Source organism: Micromesistius poutassou, assembly GCF_964030765.1.
Source record: "Micromesistius poutassou genome assembly, chromosome: 1".
In the NCBI taxonomy this organism is placed as follows: Eukaryota; Metazoa; Chordata; class Actinopteri; order Gadiformes; family Gadidae; genus Micromesistius; species Micromesistius poutassou.
In genome coordinates, this window is record NC_140271.1 from 11,610,125 (window position 1) to 11,627,817 (window position 17,693).

A 17,693-nucleotide genomic window follows, 5' to 3' on the forward strand; every position below is an offset into this window, starting at 1 on the left:
ATTTAGAAAAAATAGTTCGCAGATAATGAATGCACTATACATGCAAAAACAATGTATGCAATATTAACTACTTTAGATATCACAGACATACGAATGAGCAGGATCATTCAGACTAGATCCATGTCATAAACGGCTGAAATTAAGAACTATTATTTGTTGAGTTTAAGATTTCCTGCTTTCCTACTAAGTCTTCTGACTACAACCGACGTGTATAGGGGAGCAAATAATGTGTGTGTGTGTGTGTGTGTGTGTGTGTGTGTGTGTGTGTGTGTGTGTGTGTGTGTGTGTGTGTGTGTGTGTGTGTGTGTGTGTGTGTGTTCTGGTTGTGTGTGTGCTCTGGATGATTTAGAGACGGTGAAGTGTGACAAGTGCCCAATATTGGTATCTCATTTATTAAATCCAGGATGACAGATAAAAATCTGATGATGAATGAACAATTCAAACGTTCCGATGTTTGATTTATGCTGGCTCATAGCTATTCGTAGTTTCGTGTGTAATATGTTCTAAAAGTTGTATAATACATAATTGTTTAATATGTATAATACCACATCGCTCATTCGCTCAATAATCTACAAACTAAATTGAAAGGAGTCTCTGTATATAGGTTTGTCTGTCCAGATTGTCAATAGTAAAAATGTGTAACTTCCTATTCCCATAATTTAAACAAAAAGTCTTCTTCATGTAGTAGCCTATGTCGCAGCACCGGCATAGTAGTGTACACATATTTAAACTGGCACTACATTTCCCACAATGCATCGTTGCATTTGACGTACATTTGAAGATAAAAAGGGCCGTCAGCCGTCATCCGTCAGTGACGCTGAGAACACAGAGCTGTTAACTGTCCCCGCGCTCCGGGCCGTTCCTGTAAGACGACATTTGAAAAACAACCCAACGCTGTGCAAGAATACCTCCCAGGACAGGTCGTAATCATGGCAGAAGGAGACAACAAAAGCTCAAACATGCTCGTAAGTTCTAACGTGGTTTATATAAATACAATTTATAATGATTCGGACCTTGAGCTATTTAGTGTAGCGTTACTGCGTTCGTATATTAGCAATCGATCTCTTATCCGAGGCTGTCTGGGCAGCCTCGGATAGCCTGTGTACAGGCCTTTTGTCTTAATGAGGATTAGCTAGGCAGGTTAGCTTGAAAAGCGCACATCATCCTAGCCACCTCGTTGAGGTTCTAACCGCCTCACAAGACGAACTGCAGGGCTGATCTGTGTCGGTGACACTGACGTGATCTACCGCCCTGATACACGAGGAGACCACCCCGCTGGATCCTCGATCAATCGATACCGTGGTGCCCACCAGCGCTTTGTAACGTGAACACCACATCCCCTGATGCTTGCTATGCGTGGTTCTGTTTAAATGTAGAGCAGCAGAAACGGTCTCAGAGGTCATGAGTAACCTCCATGAAGCTCTTATCCAGAGGAAGATTGCGCTTCCTTTGAGGGGCGACCGCAGTACAAAACGTTCTTTTTCAAGGTCTCCGCCGTATTAGGAGAGTTGATAAGCGATGTTTCTTCCGATTAACTCCCTTGATCGAGGAAACCGGCGACCCAAATCCCAATTTCATAGCCTATTTACTTTGAGTGCAATTAATGTATTGTCCTCAAAGATAACCGTTCAGAAGATGCTCTGGCAAACTTGCAGTGAAATGGCTCTAATTCGTTTCCTCAATGTGTTCTTCGTGCCTTAGGCCCAGTATTGGTGGTGGGCAAGCAAATTAATATTCACCGGTCCCTTCTATTTCTCCATCCTTCTCCAGGCTCAGGAAACGGCCCAGTTGGAGGAGCAGCTCCAGGGCTGGGGGGAGGTGATCCTGGCCGGGGATCAGGTGGTGCGCTGGGAGAAGCCCTGGTTCCCTGGTGCCCTGATCGGTGCCACCACTCTGATCTTCATGTAGGTAGCCACTGAGTTTGGTTGACCATTGTAAATTCTATAAATGATACTGACTATCGTGTGTGTGTGTGTGTGTGTGTGTGTGTGTGTGTGTGTGTGTGTGTGTGTGTGTGTGTGTGTGTGTGTGTGTGTGTGTGTGTGTGTGTGTGTGTGTGTGTGTGTGTGTGTGTGTGTGTGTGTGTGTGTGTGTGTGTGTATATATGCATGCTCCCTGAGCTTTATTTATTTAACATGTGTATACATCTCAAGCCATGCAACAACGGGGCAGAAAACCAGTGTCCTTGCTAATGCAAAACTGTAGTTAGGTTTTGTAAGGGGGGGGTTTAGTTCCTGTTATGTCATGCTTGGTCAGTCTCTTGTTCACGAGCATATCTTTGACAAGGCCAAGTAAACCTGCACGTTGGCCATCTTTCATTGACAATTCTCCTACTTTTTGTCATGTGATTCCTTACAACAAACCTCACACTTTATGTAAGAAATAAAGATTCCTTTCAGTATGCTTGCATGCAATCTGTTCCGCCTTGGGCTGCAGTGATGAACTTCAGTCTGACCTCTCTCCCACCCCTCCTCTGTCCCCGCTCCCAGGCTCATTTACTATTTGGATCCCTCTGTGCTGACGGGGCTCTCCGGCTCAGTCATGCTGCTGTGCCTGGCTGACTACCTGGTGCCCACCCTGGCCCCACGCATCTTTGGCTCACACAAATGGTAAGACTAGATGTCTACACAAATCCTATTTCCGTCGAGACCTCACCGTGAACCTGAACAGGGTAGGGTCCATGTTTCATAATGCACTGTGGTCCTGTTCTATTACCGATGCTCCTGGGTCGGTATCTCTGTAGGTGTAATGCCAGAGTGGATCTGAGGAGGCTTGGGCTCAACACTGATCACAAGAGGAAATGCTGAAGAGTACTGCGTGTTAAGTCTGACCATTAAGATCCAATTACAGGCACGTGGAAAAAATGTGGAGCAGCGAGTTGAGTCAGCAGAGGAATGATGCGCAGTACAGATGGCAGTAAAGTGTGTGTGACTAAGTCACCGCAGGCTTGTGAAAATGACAAGCAGGTAAAATGTTGTGATCTCCCAGCCATGCTACATTAAAATGTGCAAGCCCGCAACTGTGAGAGATGAAGATGCGAGATGAAATGCACAAGAAGGCGTGGCAGGAGACGGTTAAGCCTGAGGTCTGCAGAATCTCCCTTCAAACCCAGCTTTGCTGGAAGCGAAGGTGATCTGGGCTTCTTATGCACATACAAAGTATAAACTGTTAGTCCAACGTCCAAGATGGACGTGTAGGCTCTAGACAAAAACAAATCGTCTGGCACACTAATATTTGCAAACCACTTTCAAAGACAAATAAAGGTCTACATGCACACCATAGAGCTGGCCTGGGGCTGTCCTCAAGGGGTCTCACATGTGTAGTACGGGTGTTCACATGGTGGTGTGAGTACCTCTCGCATGTTTTGGCCCTTGCATGGGAGGGTGCTGTGGCCTACTTGTGTGAGGTCCTTGTTATATAGATGTCCTTTTTATTAGGCTACCATGTTGAATCCCACATGGTTAACATTTTTTGTACTCTTAATCACAAGGTTTGTGGGGTAGTGTGGTTCCTTTATCAGGAACCATTAAATGCTGTCATGATTGGGATCCACATGGCTTTTATGCATTCTTCTGAAGTTAATCAACCCCTGGCCTAATATTCCAATGCTGCAACAAAGCTATATACATGGCAACCAAACTGGTTGTGCAATGGTTTGTGCCAAGTCCTTTCCCATGCCAAACAAACCGAAGACAGTAATTTAAGATGAATTTCACTAATCAGGAGGTGAAATGACCAGTGTTTTCAATAGGCCGGCAGCCAACCCCAGACCTATAACTCAAAATGCCACTTCACACCATTTATTTGTAGGCTTCCCTCTAGTCTAGGCCTGGTCCTTAGGGACAGCCCCCAGACAGCCAAGCCTCTGGGTTTGAGTGACAGCTTGCATCTGCTGAGGTGTCTTGGGTGTCTGACTCCGGTGCCCTAAGCCTCCAGCATGAAACTCTGAGTCAGCAGGACGTGACGGTTAAACCATGTAGCTCTGGAGGCTCATTCAGCCAACTTCAAATGATCCTTCCTGCCGGGGTGTGTTTTGTACTACTGCAGGTTATGCGTCATGTTAAACGGATCACACCTGTTTGGATTTGGTCTAACACCATGCACCCTTAGTTGCCACTTTGTACTTTGCAAGAGCAAAGCCACATACAGGATGCTCTTGATCTGAGCAGACTTGACTGCATCCCCTATCTCCTCGCTATGCCGTAGCCTTTGAAATGTCGGTCGGACTATTTGAGGATCTGTGTTCTGTCGTCCCCATCAACGAGGCCGTGTTCCACATACGGAAATAGAGCATGACGGCTAAGCAGAACAGGAACCCTGCTATCCACACCTACTGTGGAAGTCCACTTTTGTCCTTGCCAACATTTTGTGTGGTTGATTTGATTATTGCCGCTTCATGCTTTGCTTGCTTATCTTGCATGGGCAGTTGCAAAGTCGACCCAGCACTAGTTCAGTTTTATGAACATCTTGGGAGTGAAACGTCTCATAAATTATGATCTATTTAATACTTGTACCCTCAATAAGCTGCTGTCTTTAGCCCAGTCTCCTTGGTTGTATTGCATGTAAAACTCCAATCATGTGCTGAGCTATTTCTGGCCTGCTCCACTTCTACATCCAGAAGTCCTCATCTCTCTCTCTCTCTCTCTCTCTCTCTCTCCTCTCCTGCACAGGACCACAGAGCAGCAGCAGCGTTTCCATGAGATCTGCGGCAACCTGGTGAAGACCCAGCGGCGCGTGCTGGGCTGGTGGAAGCGCCTGTTCACCCTGAAGGAGGAGAAGCCCAAAGCGGTAGGTTCCCACCAGGTGCAATGGCACAATGGAGACAGTCTTTCGTTAAAGGGATCAAATTATGCTCGCCAGGTGTGAGTGTTATTAGCCATTACAAGCCAGTCCCTGTGCCTGAGTGACATCACAAGTGGGAGTGTCCACCTAGATGTACGCTGGATAGAGCAGTCTACCATCCTACTCAGTGGACTGTAGCAAATGTTGCTCAATCCAGCATTCATCTAGGTCGACACACCCACTTATGCAGGAAAAGGCAGTTTTTCCAAACGGCTTGTAATGGCTAATCACACTCTCACCTGGTGGCATAACATCACCCCTTAAAGTTGATGACTGCAGTGCTGCCTCCCAAGTCTTATTGACCATATGGCTGTTTGTAAAGGAGTAGTCTGCCGTGGATGTCAGCCCTGCTTTATGGCAGATTATTTTTGTACAATGATGTTCTTTGTGTGGCTGGAGAATAAATCGGTCCTGCAGTCAGCTGAGTGAAGCGGGCCTCTGCTCTAGGGGCCACAGCCGGGGGGGGGGGGGGGGGCTGCAGCAGGCCAGGCGTTATCATGCCTGCCATCTTAACCTTCTAAACTTCAGTGCTTATGATGAAGTCGTCAAATACCCCATTGTTTGACTTCCTTGATAAACACATTAATTATTAGATTACATGACTTGAGTTTAGGCGATGTTCCAGTTAACGTAGTTATCCCCTTAAAGCTGACGCTCTTAAGTCTCTCTGTATCTCTGCTATACAGTGTGCTCGGAAACGTTTTCACTCGTCTCCTGTTATCCCCCACAGTACTTTGCCCTGGTGATCAGCAGCCTGCTGGCCATGGCCTTCATCGGACAGCAGGTGCACAACCTCTTCCTCACCTACCTGATTGGTAAGTAGCAATGAATCTCCAACATGACCTCGCCTTAGAACTTGATGGTAGTCTGTGAAACGCCTGCCTCTTCCTCTGCGGTCGGCTTCTGTCACTAGTTGTGGTTTCGAAGTGAGGAAGTGTATCTATGTTAAAGGTCTGACAAAGAACGTCGTGAAATTGCACATATGGACAGTTGTGTTTCTTCACTTGTCGTTCTACTGCTGAAGGATCTTATTGCTGTGTAAACATTATCATTCAAATCCAGCTGAGTTTATAGTTTTGATAGGGAAAGGCTTCATGTCCCCTCATAAATCCTTTTTATGTTGCAGTATTTGCCCGATGGCACGTTGGCTAGTCATCTTCTAACATGCTGTGGCTGCCTGTATGCAGCATTGCGTCACTCATTCCTCACCATGACTCGGCAGACACAGCGGTGATGCTGATTAATATCTGGCTTGTGACGCCTCAGAACTACTGTCGCTGTTGTGCAACACCTTTTTTGGTTTCACTGCTGCAAACGTTATTGCTACTCCCCTCTGCCATTGTTCAAGGATGTATCTTACTTGACTAGGTTGGTTTAAGGCTAGGGATATTTATTTTCAAAGCATTATTTTGCCTAATGTGTTAATTGCCTTTGCATCCCGACTGCATTCAAATCAAATGCTCTGACCATTTGTTATTAGGCCTGAATAACATGGTTTGCTGGCCTACCTGTGGAAACTAGTCTTCCACAAGGCTAGGCGGAATGATTGCTTAAGCTAGCGAGCTAGTCATGGGATTTAGGGGATGGGTGGGATTTTTTTTTTTCTTTCAGTTAGATGCCTTGAAAATCTAGTTTACCCTGGCTCTTCTCCAAATGGCTTAACCTTCAATAAAGGATATATTTTGTGTGTACTAGAACCTGCCCAAAACATTGGATCTGAGTAAATCTGACATTGGATCGCTAACAAAAATGACAGTGGTAGAGATGAAATGGCTCCTGACTGACAAAATGTCAGTGCAGCCCTTCCCTAAGGGAAGCCTGTGGAGTCGCTCCGTGCCCTTCACCAGGCGTCTGCGCTGGGGGATGTGGTGGGACATGAGACATGTCAACTGTTTTTATGAGATTAAAATTATGGGGAATAGCGGAAAGATGGCTACCTAGCATAACATCCTACTTGACGGCTCTTTGAACCTTTGTTTTTGTGTATGAATTAAATTGCCGTTGTTGGCTGTTTGAGAGATCGTAGAGCGTTGCGTTTTCATATTTGAGTAAAATCAATTTGTTTGTCTTGATTCCTTGTACAAATTTCTTTTCTACAAACATGTTTCTTTTGGCCGGGGGTTTGCTCTAAACTCTTTATTTATTAATTAAAAATTGTAATTGATCTAAAATATTTTATTTTAGATTATTAAAATTATCACTTGACTTGTGACCCACCTGCCAGAGGAACCAAAAAATGAATTTCCCCACTTTGTCCTTTTTCCAGTGAGCTTCCTGCTGCTGCTGCCCGGCATGAACCAGCACGGCGTCATCACCAAGTACACGGCCATGGCCAAGAGGGAGATCAACAAGCTGCTCAAGCAGAAGGAGAAGAAGACCGAGTGAAGACCGCGACCGGAGCTCTGGAAGGATGGAACTGTTGCGAAAGAGTAGAAGAAGCGAACGGCTAAGGTTTTAAGTTTATTGAAGGCCAGATAAGGAACAAGGAAGTTGTGGTGGTTGTTTCTTTTTTTTTTTTGTTAAAATAAGTTTAAAAAAAGGCAAAAAAAAACAGGGTTTCCTCTTCTACCACAGAAAGAGTCTACGTCGTCTCATGAGCCGTCTCATTTTGTTTGTCTCCTCTCATCCCTCCCTCCCCATGTACACAACCAGCGTTCGTCTTGAGTTGCGTTCCCGCCAGATTACACGGGTAGGCCGTAGTCCCAGCGTGGAGGTCTTTGGTTTCAGCACTGTCACTCACTGTCTCCCCCCCCCCCCCCACACACACACACACACGCAACCAAATCCCCCCCCCCCCTCACGTTTCTTCATTGTTAATGTTTTGGGGTGGTTTTATTTATTTAAGGCTAAGGTAATGCTTTTTAAGCCATTCTCTTTATTCGGGCAAAGTGACACCTCACTGGGGTATTATAGCATTACTTGGATTTTACAATGATGGCTAATTCACTCACTAGTGTGAGTTAGCCACACTAGTTTGTTGTGTGCTCTGTTAAACTTTTTCTTTAATACAACTGCAGCACTAGAACAAAATAACTGGATTCAGATGGACGCTCATCTTCTGTGGCAGCAACTTGGAGCTGTGTGTTATTATTATATTATTTTTGTCTACTCAAGCCTGCTGCTGTACTGCTGATAGCTGACTGTGGTGGTTCAATTAGCGCTTAGCTGTACACGCCCCTTCCACACTCTTCTTAAAAGCTCTAATCTGGGGGTGGCTGTAACTATGTAAATAGGCCTATTCCTGAACCCGGCCCTCGGATCGCTTTCTCCCAGTCGCTCTGTTGGGATCTGCTTCCATTTTTCTGTGCGCTGTCCTTGTGTGTGTTATTTTGGTCCAATTCTGTTTTGTCTGTCATTTCACCTTTTTATGTGTCTTTATCAAAGATCTTTAATGAATAAAGTCTGCTTTAAATTAACTTTACTTCACACTTGTGTGTCATTTTATTGTATTGATCTGAAATTGGTCCAGAGGTCGTATTCGTGGGAATGACGAAGCAGATGAATGCTATTTAACGCAAACAACCATATCAAGTGTTGCTTTGTGCTCTATTGTGTAGCCGGAAGGTGAGTGGTGACTGGTGGTACAGTCTGTCGTTCAGTCTTGTGGCCCACATAACCCTGTCCTCAGCTGCTCTTGGCCCCAATGGGGATTGTGCTGACTGTAGTCTGACCATGTGTTGCTTTGACTTATGCAGCGACCTTTTCAGTTTGCCCCTCTAGTCCAGTGTGAGCAGCCAGCCATTGGTCAATCTCGCTGCTCGTACTGCCTTTCGACTAGAAACCATTGCATCAAATGGTCTCTCTGGTACCATGGCTGGAAATCGGATAGCTTCCCCTAAACACCAGTGGCCCTGCATTGGATCAACCTACTTTGTAAGCTATGGTTATGTCTCTGGTATTGAATGATTTGATCAGACTGGATTTCATTGTGACTGAAATGGGCGCCAGAGGGCGTTGTTTAGCCACAGGAACTAATTAACGATTGCAATGGTTACTAGAGTACACACACATGGGAAATATATGGAAGACAAAGTAAATAACTTTTTCCAGCTTACCTTTTGATACTTGTGCTGGAAAATCTTCGTGTTCTCGACTCAAAAAAAAAACATGCTATATGTCTATGGTAGGGTCTATGGAGAGAGAACAATCATGCTTCAATTTTAAATTAAGAGTTGTCTGTCTACCTTCCATAAAAATAGATGGTACAAAAACGACTCTTTGCTAATGTGTATTTTTTTTTTTTTAAGTGCGGTCATAATATTGGGTCTTATGGAGCTGCGCAATGATGTTGAACTGCGCTGTATTTATTTAACTGTACGCTAGAGGGCAGCAGTGTGCTGCAATAGGCCTATATGTTAAGCACGTTGCATCTGGTTTATTTCATATACATGTAGGGAAGTTTCATCAAACTTGATCTGTGATTAACAAAACCTGCAGCAAAAAGTATACACGGAGGTCGTGGACACATTTGTGTGAGACCATTACTATGTCATGTCGGTACAAGCAGTCCAGCAGGGTGATATTAGGATTACACACCGTGATGGGAGGGATCCACCCGTCCTGACACTGTTTGTACACAACTCGGGTGCGACACCGGGGAACCATTTGGCCTCCCAGAATGTTTCAGGATGTTTTTAAGGAGGTGTGGTGCGCTGCACGTAGTCAGCAGGAGAAAACACTTATATTGTGTGTGTGTGTGTGTGTGTGTGTGTGTGTGTGTGTGTGCGCGCGCGTGTGTGCGTGCGTGCGTGAATAGGCCTATATGTCAAATGATAGTCACAGAGTTAAAACGTCATATTCGTCATATTCTGTAATACAAAAACACATCTGTGCCTACGCTGATGTTAAAACGTATATGACACCACACCCACTCTCCAGCAACACATAACGGACTGTGCTGGGAGCATCTGGAGAGGGCTAGTGGCGTCTCCCTGGGTCTGCTGGCCATTCGCGGCATGGGGCCCCATGACGTCATCTGGCGCTAACACACAGGCAGAACTTTATGTGGGCCGTGAATTGCGACATACACACAGGCGATATGCCAACGCACTGATAGCATTCTGCACACACACACACACACACACACACACACACACACACACACACACACACACACACACACACACACACACACACACACACACACACACACACACTACTCTGTCTCTCGTCAGTGCATGAACACCCAGCCCCAAAAAGGTTTACTGGCAAGGGGAAAGTGCTGTGTTGGTTTAAAGGTGATTTCATGTGTTTTTGTTTGCTATATATGCTGTGCCTCCCAGAGTCCATTAGGCATGCTGCTAGCCAGCTGTTGTCAGCATCTCTCTCCCTCTCTCTCCCTCTCACTCCCCTCCCCAACTTCACTGTGAGAGAACTGATGATTTAATGATGTGTATAAGAAAAATAAGCTGTTCATATGCATTTAATATTGTATAAGAATCAACTGTTAATATGCATTTAATGTTGTACAAGAATCCTCCGCTTGTTATAGAGCATGATGTCTCAATCTTCTCCCTTTGGAAAGTATGAGCAAAAGTACATAAATGGGAATTATAATGGTAAAGAAAACCCATTATTTTGCAAATATCTTGGGTTTGCATCAAATTAAACTTGAATTGTACATTTAGAGTCACATGCAACACTTGCTAGTACTCATTTAAAGGGTAAAATGTACTAATTAAACGTTTCTAGTCCTATATGGGTCCATGCATGTGGCTATATTGGGGTGGTGTTTTAAAAAAATGCACGGTATAATTGGATCAAGGAAAGGTGGGGTGGAGGTGGTGCAGGGTGGAGGAGGGACAGGGGTGTGACCCAGAGAGTGGTGCAGGAGGTTCAGGGTGGAGAAGCTGAGATTGGAGATGTGCAGGGGTCTGACCACACACACACACACACACACACACACACACACACACACACACACACACACACACACACACACACACACACACACACACACTCCTCTCTCGTACTACTGAACACTTTTACACCCAAAAGGAAGACCACTTAAAAGCAGGATATTTAAATGCCTACTAGGGATTGTATGTTATTAGCATAGGCTTTAAAGCATCTGCGCATGTAGGCCTATGTGTGTAATGTTCAGTGTGATGGATGGCTACACAGGATTGTCTATTAGGCCTATATATATATTATTTACATAAGTAATACATAGCAACAATTCAGTGGGTTTTACATTTCATGTCAAATATAAAACTTGTTTTAATGACGTTGATTGACTTGATCACGTCCCGTTGAGCCTACTCCTAACGGCACACTCCGGAGGTATAGTGGGAGACGAATCCACATGACTCACCTGTAAGGAAGAACTACCTCTAACCTGCTAGCGCTGAAAGAAATGTCAAGAGGCAATGAAAAATCGTTGGCCTGTCATGACTCCGCGTTTAACCTTTCCCTTTGTTTTGCTGTCGTCTGAGCTGCGGATCAATTCGGTGCGATGTGATTTAACGGACTGGAACTGAACCGCTACCGCTCCGCAGCTGCAAGCACCGCATTGGACGGCTTCTTCGCATTTACCGGGATTGAAGACAGGTGACGATCGTTTTTTAAATCTCCCCCACCCCATGCATACAGAAGCAGACAAATCGGTACTGCTTTGAACCGTGTGTTAATAATGTGCCTCCGAGGCGTCTGAACAAGGTGTAGGAAAGGAACACCTAAACTCCTGGTTCCGTTTCAGCCTCTTGGTGAAGGTTCACTCAGTGCGTTTACATGACACTCAAGAAAGTCGACTTATTGGCTTAGTCCAACTATGATTGGATTACTAAAATGCATGTATACACCGTAGTCGAGCTATACTCGAATCGAATTGGGTTACTCACAGTCAAATTGAGACCCCTAGATAATGCGATTCATAGTCGAGCTAAGCATGCAGTACGGAGTTGGATTGGATTATGCGTTGAAATGTGTTCTGCGCATGCTCGAGAGCTTTTCCTGGGCCGTGAGCCGGAAGTAGACGGAGACGATAGTCGTGTTGTTGTTGTTGTCACCGTCGGATAAGAGATAACGAGAAACGGCGATTTATTTAAGGTGGCGCAGAAGATGGAGGAAGCCGGTGAATGTAGTTACCCCCTATAAGAATTGTGTCCCGGCCGCGGGAGCGCGCATGGCATGCATTCATTAAAGGTGGAAGCACACAGACACTACGCTTCGATTTCAGGCTGAATTAAAATTACATGTTTTTCTAAATGTGGGTCATCAACGAGGTTGTAGTAACTTCGGGCACATCTGTCAAAATAAATGTTTTTTTCTCCCGACATGTTTACGATCTTTATTCATTCATTGCGCCGCTGCGGGGAATGCCGTATACGGACGGGCGGCGGAGGGGCTTCTCCGGCTGGAGAAAGATGTTTTCAGTAGACAGCTGTCAACTCACTTTGGGTCGTGCCGTGTTCTTTGGAAAATCAGGATCAGAGCCAAGATCGCTTTTAACTCACTTTATTTGATTAAAGGTCCGGTATGATGTATATGAAGCAAAAGGAGGGGAAATGTACAAGCACGCATGGAGATACACTTGGTAGGGCATTTGATAAAATTCGCTACCTGGAGCGTTCTGCCCCCTTGGACTGTGTTGTGACTTTATGAATGGGTGGGCGTGGCCTCCGTAATGCGCTCTGATTAGCTAAGTATGGTGCTGAGCTCCCGCCTTTTGGATATCCGTATGTGTGCTCGGTGCTGGTCCCTTGTGGCTATGTGTAGGTATTACAACTTGTTTTCGTGGCCTTGGTCTCTGAGCTTCTCAGACACCTGGCCTGCTGATGTCACAAGAATTGATAGGTGTATGAATGGCTCTACACATGAACGGATGCCTCCCTAGTCGCCAAGGACATATCTGGCCTGATGCATGCTAGAATATTTAATTAAAAAGCGATTTATTTAAAAAGCTGGTGCAGAAGATGGAGGAAGCTGGTGTCGTGCCCATAGGCGTCAGTTACGCTGGGGACGCTGGGGACGAGTCCCCACCAGTTTTCGTCAAGATTCATTTTGTACCCACCACTTAAAAAGACAAAAAACTTGAGTTTAATTATTATGGATTATTACACGGCTCTTCTCAATGCTGTGGAATGCGCTGTTCACTTGCATGGTCCTTCCCGACTTGCAGTGGTGAATTATTTTTCGATAATTGACCGTTGCATAATGTCCGCTGTCAAGGAAAGTGGATCTGATTCACGTCTCTTGTATCACTCCGCAAGTAGTCCGGTAACTTATCAACCCCAGCGTATTTGGTTGCTAAGCATTTTTCTCTGCTGATCAACACTACGAATGGTAATAACAAATTAATTGTAAAAAGACACACACAAAAAAGGCGCGATCGGGATTGTTGACGGGGCGGGGTGGTTGTTGACGGGGGGGCGTGCGATCGGTATTGTTGACGGGGGGGCGTGCGATCGGGATTGTTGCCAAGTGGTCGGCTGTTTTAACTCGATTGAAGTTAGCCATAGCCACCAAGTAGCCTAACTTATCCATGGTTTGCGTTCATACATTGTTGGGTAGTGGAGATAGTGGAGTAATTAGTGGAATAATCGTGGTGGGGCGTGCATGAGTTTTGGTCAGAATGCCTGATGTAGATTGGATGGATGTGTGTTGTGAATTGAGAACAGCCAGCTCATGATGTGATACAGCGTTCAGCTGTGCAACAAATATCTTTTGCTTTTTCAATCTGTTTCGACATCTGTAGTGCTGTGTGTAGCCACACGTTTGCCCCTTCACAACTTAAACACGTAGTTAATTTGCTTTCCTAGCTCCTCTTTGTTTGTGTTGGTAGCTTTCCACTGTCGGTGGAAAAGCGACAATAGTGGGTCATAGCCTATGTCCAATGCTTTTTGGAAACGCTTTCTTCATAAAACGTGTCAGACATCAGTTTTTTGTATACCTTTTATTGGGAGCGTACCTATGTTCCACGGGTCCTATGTTCCCCGATCGCGGCTGTTTTTTCGTAGGCGGAATCCGGAAAAGGTTCCGCCTCAAGCACTAGGATTGGACAGGCAGCCTGTCAGGCAAACTCACACGCTGACTCCTCACCCTAAACCTAACCCTAACCATAACCGTAACCCTCACCCTAACCCTAACCATAACCGTAACCCTAATATTCATGATTCTTCCGGATTCCACCTACGAAAAACACATTCGCTCCCCGGTCACATACAAAGCGGGTAACATAGGACCTAGAACATAGGGATGACACCCTTTTATTCATTAGTATATCCGCATACGGATATACTAATGAATAAAGTATATCCGCATAAGACCTCTCGGTCGTATGCGGACTCCTCCGCCGGAGGATTCGGCATACGACTGAGAGGTCGGAACAATGGAGCGTCAGAGAAATTATATGGACCCGAAGTGAGCTGACAGCTGTCTACTGAAAACATCTTTCTCGAATGCCGAGTTTGTTGTTGCTGGGGACGTAAAGAGGTCAACTGGTGGCTCTATTACCACTAGTTGAAATGGGTACAGCGCCACCTATCGTACCGGGGCATGACACGCTTCAGCCAATGAATCGATTTACTCACTGCCATGTATACGCGGACAATTGCAGTTGTCCAATTGAGGAGCATAGTCAAGCTATGGCTTTAATCGAATTAAGCTGTGCATGTAAACGTACTGACTGATTGTTTATGATAAGCAATTTTGTGTGTCGTTTTTGTGTAGAATAAACAAGGGCCCGATTTTTTGGAGATTCGCATTTTATTTTCAGATGAAAACCATAAGGTCAATTATATAAGGCATCAACATCGACAACAGTTTGGCTTTTTTAAGTTTTTCTATAGAGATTTATTTTCACAATTTCACAGGACGACCAGAGATAAACAGGAGTACAGCTAAGGCACAGTGCTACTCTGAGAGAGAGAGAGAGGGAGAGAGAGAGAGAGAGAGAGAGAAAGAAAGAGACAGAGACAAAAAGAGAGAGAGACGGCTAGAGTAAGATACAGACCGACAGAGAGAGACAGACAGAGAGACAGAGAAAGAGAGAGAGAGAGACAGACAGAGAGAGAGACCGACAGAGAGAGAGAGAGAGCCCCTGTGAATACAACATGTGTGCTTCATCCAAGCATCATTGCAACATACTTGTAGTATTTTAATTAAAAACGCCTGTTAAGGCGTTCACATGACCTGTGGTCCCGCCTGCGTCCGACGCAAAGGGTTTGATCCTTCTGAAATGTACTCTACTTATACTTTAGAAACTGTAAATCACCTATAAATAAATATTTACATTAATTAATTGCTAATACTAAAATACCCATTGATCAGAAATGGCCTTATCTTTTCAAATGGGTAAAAAAGTGACTTAAGAAATAATGACCATGGTTTTATGGTGGTGGGGAAACACCCATTTCCTGTGTGCCCCTCACACACACCAACACATGAAAAGGAAAAAAGACACAAGCTAATCGACCATGTCAACAGCTTTTCCTCTTTCTACAAAAAAACGAACTCCTTTATTACTGAGAATGGCACCTCACTGTAGAGGCTTTACATTGTCTACAGTGCCGCTCAGACCCACGCCATACGTATTCATGAACACAGTGTCACCACCACTGCCTCTGGGTTTGGTCCCAATTATAATAGACTCTGACTACATTTAGGAATACCAAACTTATCCTGCCTGCGGTGGTGTGCATAATACAAAGGTACTTTGGTCGCCATTGTTGTGTATAAATTATTAAAAAGACGAGAACAGAAAAAAAACAAGCAAAAAAAAAACTAGACCAACCAAGTCCATGTCGGTGTGGATTGAATTGAATCGAGGCTCCGGCTTCCTCTCCAGAGTCGCATCCCTCCAGTCATGAGAAGAGCTGATACCCCAGGAAGGGCCCCCGTGGGTCTGCCGCGCCCTCCTCCTCCTCCTCCTCCTCCTCCCCTACCTCCCTCCCTCCAACGTCACATTCAGTCCAGACTCAGAGTCAGGCCCCACCGCGTCGCTGTAGTACCATTCACCCGACGGGGGGAAAAACACAAACCAATCCGCTCTTAAGGCTTTCCGTTGTCGTCGCTGTCGAAAATGTAGTGTGTGTTTATGTTTTCCTTCCACATATATTTGTTAAGTTTAGCAAACATGTACATTTGTGCTCTGGTTTAGGATAAAATAAAAGGTGCACATGTTTGAGAAGAGAAGAAGAGAGGGAGGAGGAGGAGGAGGAGGAGTCCGTTTCCAACGATGGCAAAGCCCGGTGACGTGATTTCCCCCGAACGGACAGGATGTCGCAAAGAGGCCTTTTGAAATAAAGGCAGACGCTTTCTTACAAATATGAATCTTACCCACTGCACCAAATATCAGCATATCGAATATTAGTCATTGACTAAAATAATATTATAACCTATATCTGAATAAATAGCTCACTCAGCATGGAGCGCTCAGACACGCCAGCTGATCGATCCCCACCTTTAAGAGGAAGCTGAAACGAGCTCACACGCGCACACACACACACACGCGCAAACACGCACATGCATGCACGCACGTACACACACATGCACGCAGGCATACTCACACCTCATGTCTGCAGGGACAAACACACCCCTCGCCACACACCAACAGGAATGGCAATCTACAGACAACAACAACTCCTTCATGACAAACCGGATACGCACTCGCAGACACACACACAACCCCCCCCCCCCCCCCCGAAGCATACGACCAATCAGGAAGTCAGGGCGCTTGTTATCTCACATTCGTCCACGACTCCCCTCCCTCCGGATCAAAATAAATAGTCATGTTGGGGGACGGCCCTCCCTCGTCCAATGGCGTCGCTCCAATCTCCTGCTCCGCCCTCTTCCATCCGTCCCGAACCCAAGCCGGACTTCCCGTCTCGTATCAATAAAGTCCAATCTCATCCCATCCAAACGTCCATCCGTCCGTCCGTCCGTCCGTCTGTTCGTCCGGCCCAGAGTCCACCTGTCCCCCGGCGGCGGCGGCGGAGGCGGGAGGCGGGACGAAAGTCATCGCTACCGGATGTGTCCGGCGGCGTCGGGCGGGCCCAGCCGCGACTTGGGGTCGGGCGACAGGGCGCTCCAGGGCGCGTGGCCGCAGCGCTGCATGACGGGGCAGCTGCTGGGGCCGGCCGAGCACACGTCGGCGGCGCCCCACTGGCCCGCCAGCAGGCCGTCGGCCCAGCGGCGCAGCGGCGCGCCCGTCAGCGCGCGTTGGCCTCCGCCTCCTCCACGGCGCCCAGGCTGACCGGCAGCCGCAGCACCGGGTTCAGCCCGTGGAAGCTCTGCTCCATGTAGGAGTTGCGGGGCGGCCCGCCGTGCAGCCGCAGCGCCTCGTCTGTAGGGGTGGGTGGGGGGGGGGGGGAGGAGGAGGGGGGAGAAGGGGTGGTGGGGGGGGGGAGGAGGAGGGGGGAGAAGGGGTGGAGGGTGGTGGAGGAGGAGAAGGGGTGGAGGGTGGTGGAGGAGGAGAAGGGGGAGAAGGGGTGGAGGAGGAGAAGGGGTGGTGGGGGTGGAGGAGGAGGGGGGAGAAGGGGTGGAGGGTGGTGGAGGAGGAGGGGGAGAGAAGGGGTGGAGGAGGAGAAGGGGGAGAAGGGGTGGTGGAGGGGGAGAAGGGGTGGTGGGGGTGGAGGAGGAGGGGGGAGAAGGGGTGGAGGGTGGTGGAGGAGGAGAAGGGATGGTGGTGGGGGGGAGGAGGAGAAGGGATGGTGGAGGGTGGTGGAGGAGGAGAAGGGATGGTGGGGGAGGAGGAGGAGGAGATGGGGTGGAGGGTGGTGGAGGAGGAGAAGGGGTGGTGGGGGAGGAGGGGGGAGAAGGGGTGGAGGGTGGTGGAGGAGGAGAAGGGGTGGAGGGTGGTGGAGGAGGAGAAGGGGTGGTGGGGTGGAGGAGGAGGGGGGAGAAGGAGTGGA

General features: G+C 46.9%; 2 protein-coding genes across 2 annotated transcripts in view; one reads left to right on the forward strand and one right to left on the reverse strand.

The window, feature by feature from the left end:
- Positions 1 to 816: 816 nt before the first annotated feature.
- On the forward strand, positions 817 to 8,263 carry arl6ip1 (ARL6 interacting reticulophagy regulator 1). Its single transcript, XM_084488394.1, has 6 exons — positions 817 to 965; positions 1,771 to 1,904; positions 2,490 to 2,609; positions 4,671 to 4,788; positions 5,573 to 5,657; positions 7,109 to 8,263. The coding sequence occupies exons 1-6, from the start codon at positions 930 to 932 to the stop codon at positions 7,225 to 7,227; spliced, it is 612 nt and encodes a 203-aa protein (XP_084344520.1). The 5' UTR covers positions 817 to 929; the 3' UTR covers positions 7,228 to 8,263.
- Positions 8,264 to 14,707: 6,444 nt separating this feature from the next.
- Positions 14,708 to 17,693, reverse strand: part of LOC311391069 (xylosyltransferase 1-like) — a gene marked incomplete at its 5' end in the record, with an annotated part of 33,225 nt that continues 30,239 nt past the window's right edge. The window contains 3 exon segments of the mRNA XM_084488753.1: positions 14,708 to 16,074; positions 16,529 to 16,997; positions 17,000 to 17,125. Coding sequence (XP_084344879.1) covers positions 16,804 to 16,997; positions 17,000 to 17,125 — 320 coding nt within the window. The 3' untranslated portion in view covers positions 14,708 to 16,074; positions 16,529 to 16,803.

Bases quoted from the DNA above. Each gene is read 5' to 3' on its own strand.
- arl6ip1 (XM_084488394.1), top strand. From the start codon at position 930: ATGGCAGAAGGAGACAACAAAAGCTCAAACATGCTC. The intron at 1,905-2,489 runs GTAGGTAGCCAC...CCCCGCTCCCAG, and splicing joins GCCACCACTCTGATCTTCAT to GCTCATTTACTATTTGGATC. The intron at 5,658-7,108 runs GTAAGTAGCAAT...TCCTTTTTCCAG, and splicing joins CTTCCTCACCTACCTGATTG to TGAGCTTCCTGCTGCTGCTG.